General features: G+C 40.8%; 1 protein-coding gene across 1 annotated transcript; it reads left to right on the top strand.

Annotated features, from left to right (window-relative positions):
* Positions 1-261: 261 nt before the first annotated feature.
* Positions 262-3,020, top strand: LOC105700123 (Golgi resident protein GCP60). The gene is made up of 4 exons (XM_012425732.2): positions 262-439; positions 900-1,966; positions 2,038-2,097; positions 2,185-3,020. The coding sequence occupies exons 1-4, from the start codon at positions 262-264 to the stop codon at positions 2,284-2,286; spliced, it is 1,407 nt and encodes a 468-aa protein (XP_012281155.1). The 3' UTR covers positions 2,287-3,020.
* The last annotated feature ends 658 nt before the right edge of the window (positions 3,021-3,678 follow it).

Raw genomic sequence — 3,678 nt, 5'->3', positions numbered from 1 at the left:
TTCTCTTCGTTTCTGACGTAACTTACTGGATTTAGAACTCTACCCTGCCCGTGAGCAATCTCCCAACTCATCTCTGCTGGACTCTACGTAATGCGCTTTTCGGTGCTTCAGCTACCGAGAGGGCAGCACTACGCAATTGTTACGAAGTAGAGGGCGTGGCTACTCTCATCTTCTCTCTGGTCTCACAGGTAGAATTTTCTCGTCGGAAAAACGTATGTACTTGGTTGGCAGCTCTGCTCACTGACGTGGAGAAGATTGCAAATGGCGACCATGAATGGAGAGATCTCCGCGGTTGAGGAAGATTTAGAGAAGTTAAAACTGTCGTCACCACGACCGACGAAAAACGAAGATGGCACAAGAAACGAAAATGTTTTCGAGCCTCACTTGTCAGGCTTCGAAACGAAAGAACTCTATAAAATCGCCCTTAATTTCTACAAAGGTGAGCTAACCGAATCGGTGACAGTTCGAGAATCTTACTGAATATTATATTTCGTAGCCGAAGTACTTTGCTTTGCACTTCATGACGTGTAATTTAAGACTTCGTTATGTAAGTCGAATCATCATGCTTGAGTTTTTTTTTAAATAAATGAGCATTACCGCTTATTTGCTCAATCGAGATCACCTGTCAAAACTTGGGCTCACCCTGTACATGTTTGTTGTGATTTAAATTAATACTGTCAGTTACTGACAGTGCCTCATTGTAAGTTGCTTTCGTTAGTATTTAGTTTTGTAATTTAATTGTTCATGCGTTCTGATGGTGGCACATAGTCTCTTGAAATTCAAATTCAGTTTAACGGGGTGAAAAGTGCAACGCGGAGTGGTTTTTTGAGAATCGGTTCGATCGCTCCAGTTAACGTTATCTTTGCAAGTTGTTTAATCAAGTATTTTTATATTGACAGAAAAAGAGGGGAAGGCTGTACATCTCTCGTACGAAGACAAATTGAAATTAGTCGCCTTCACTCAACAAGTAATGCATGGGAAGTGCACCCCCGAAAATGCCCCGCCTTTGGGCGTTTTAGACGTAATTGGTAGGGACAGGCGGTTAGCATGGCAAAATCTAGGAGACATTTCAAAGGAACAAGCAATGGAAGGCTTTATAGTTTTATTGGATAAATTGTGTCCTCTTTTTAAGACGGTCGTGGAGGCTCAGAAGAGGGATATCGAAGAGAAACAAAGATTGAAGCAGGAGGAAGAAGCTAGATTAATAGAAGAACGGAAGAGGTTGAGGGAGCTCGAGGAGGAAAGGAAGAAAGTTGAAGAAGAAAGACTGAGGCAGGAACATCAGAGGAGACTGATTCAAGAAGCACTGAACCAACAGACATATTATCAGTTTAAAGCATACGCAGAACAACAATATCCTGGCAATCCCGAACAACAAGGTGTTCTTATTCGTCAGCTACAGGAGCAACATTATCATCAGTATATGCAGCAATTACATCAGAACCAATTAGTTATCGAGGAACAAGAATCAGAAAACAAAGATCTCCTGCCTGAAAATATCAACAAGGATAGCGATAAAAATACCCTAGAGTCAAACGAGACTACTCCGTTGAACGAAGATGATTCGGATGACTTACAGCAAGACTGGCCCCCCATTTCAACGGCTGAAATGTGGACTACGAAAGGTGTAGAGGAATTTAAGAATACCATTAGAAGGGAAGCTGGAGATGCTATTATTAAGGTCGGCCATGGAGAAACTGTTACCGTTAGGGTACCAACCCATGAAAACGGCTCCTGTCTGTTTTGGGAATTCGCTACCGATGGCTACGACATTGGCTTCGGAGTTTACTTCGAATGGTCCAAACCGGATACTACTCAAGTTTCGGTCCACATCAGTGAGTCGGAGGACGAAGACGAAGAGGATGAGGACTACGATTCTCGAGAAGACTTAGAAACCGGGGCAATAAATGGCAATACGCGGTCAGAGTACAAAAGTACCTCGCCGCCTATCAGTGTGATAGTACCTGTATGTATGAAAGCATTTAAGTTAGTTAAAGGTGATTGAAAAATATTTCTATTAATAATTTACCGTCATAGGTGTTCAGGAGAGACTCGCAGGAGGAGGTGTACGCTGGCAGTCATCAGTACCCCGGTCAGGTAATCGAATTATTCACCTCGCCCCTTGATTCTGCAAAACTGTCGACAATTCGAAACAAGTATTAACAACTAAACGTCTGCTTTCAGGGTGTCTATCTCCTTAAATTCGACAACTCGTACTCCCTTTGGCGAAGTAAAACGCTTTACTACCGAGTCTACTACACCAGTCCCGGCTTCACGAAAAATTAGTATTTGTTATCAATTTGCATTCTATTTGCGTTTCTAACGCATGCCCGTTCAACCGAGTGCTACGATACGACTTTATTACTTGCTAGTCCGACTCAAAAAAAGTCTCGTACCTTCTTATTTCGGATAAGACCAGGTGTCCGCGCTGCGAGAAATATATTTATTACATAGAGACTTAAGGACACTTCTTCTTCTTTTTTTTTTTTTTTTATTCTTTGGACAAAAGTGGCACAAGTAAGGAGAAAACACATCGTAAATCTTCGACGTTTGAAACGTGCGTTGGCGATTTTTCTCTTAAGGTCTGCGAGCGAGCCTAAGGAAAGATCTCGTGGCACAATTTATATATGTATATTATGTAATATGTATATTGTGTAATATGTATGTATATGTGTTAATAGGAAGAACTGTACAACCATTTCGGGCGGGAGCTCACGATCCCGACCCGGAGTCACTAACGTATTACCATCAGTTACCGTGTAATACTTTTAACCGACACTTTCTGTTTTCGAAAAATATATCGCTCTGTAAAAAAGCTGCGCGTATCGTCATTCAATCGGCATACAAACGTGACTCTCGGAAGAAGCCCAATTGCGTTTAGAAGAGGCCAAAACGCGTAGGACTTATCCGCAGTCCCTCGCGGAAAGGAAAATCCTGAGCTTACATCTTAACATTTATTGTACAGTAACCATATTTTGCATACAGCAATATAATGCAATATATAATGTCCGTAATATCAATACCTAGAGTCTGTAATTTCGACGTTCACCGAAATAATGTTCACGTTAGGTACAGAGGCTTATCTCGGAGCGAGTGCGTTACTTTCTGCTGCTAACGCGTTTACCTTTCTCCCCTTGTTTAATTACTTAAAAGTCTCGCGCTAAGACTTTAGTTACAAGAGCACTTTTTTTCAGACGGCATACGTTGTTTATAACGTTATCGACAAGAACGGGCGCGGCCGATCGTAATCCTGCGACCCTTCACCGTGAATTATCACATAATGGCTCGTGTCCATGTGCAAGTAACGCGACATTTCTTGCTAGAGCAGCTTGAATTTGCGGGTACACTACTAATAAATTTGCAAGAAATTTCGCTCTAGCAAATTCTTGCAAGACTTGCTTTGTCGTGTACACGGTACTGTGAGAAAAATGTACAACTGGAGGCGAATCAATTTTAGTCATATATGTGCCCATAATTATGAAAGTGGTCTAAGTCAAAATTATAAAAAAATGAGTTTATCAGTTATTTCACGCCATATTATTTCAAACGAAATTAATTCAATGTAATTTCGAAACAAAAAATATATGACTTAGACCACTTTCATAATTATGGGCACATATGAACCTAGTAGACTATTACTTATTTATACATTTTTTGTTTAGTTGAAAGTATTTCACT

This window comes from Orussus abietinus, unplaced genomic scaffold (assembly GCF_000612105.2).
Source record: "Orussus abietinus isolate OABI.00-Male unplaced genomic scaffold, Oabi_2.0 scaffold1307, whole genome shotgun sequence".
In the NCBI taxonomy this organism is placed as follows: Eukaryota; Metazoa; Arthropoda; class Insecta; order Hymenoptera; family Orussidae; genus Orussus; species Orussus abietinus.
The sequence above is the reverse complement of the archived record's forward strand: the minus strand, read 5'-3'. Positions and strand labels throughout refer to the sequence as shown.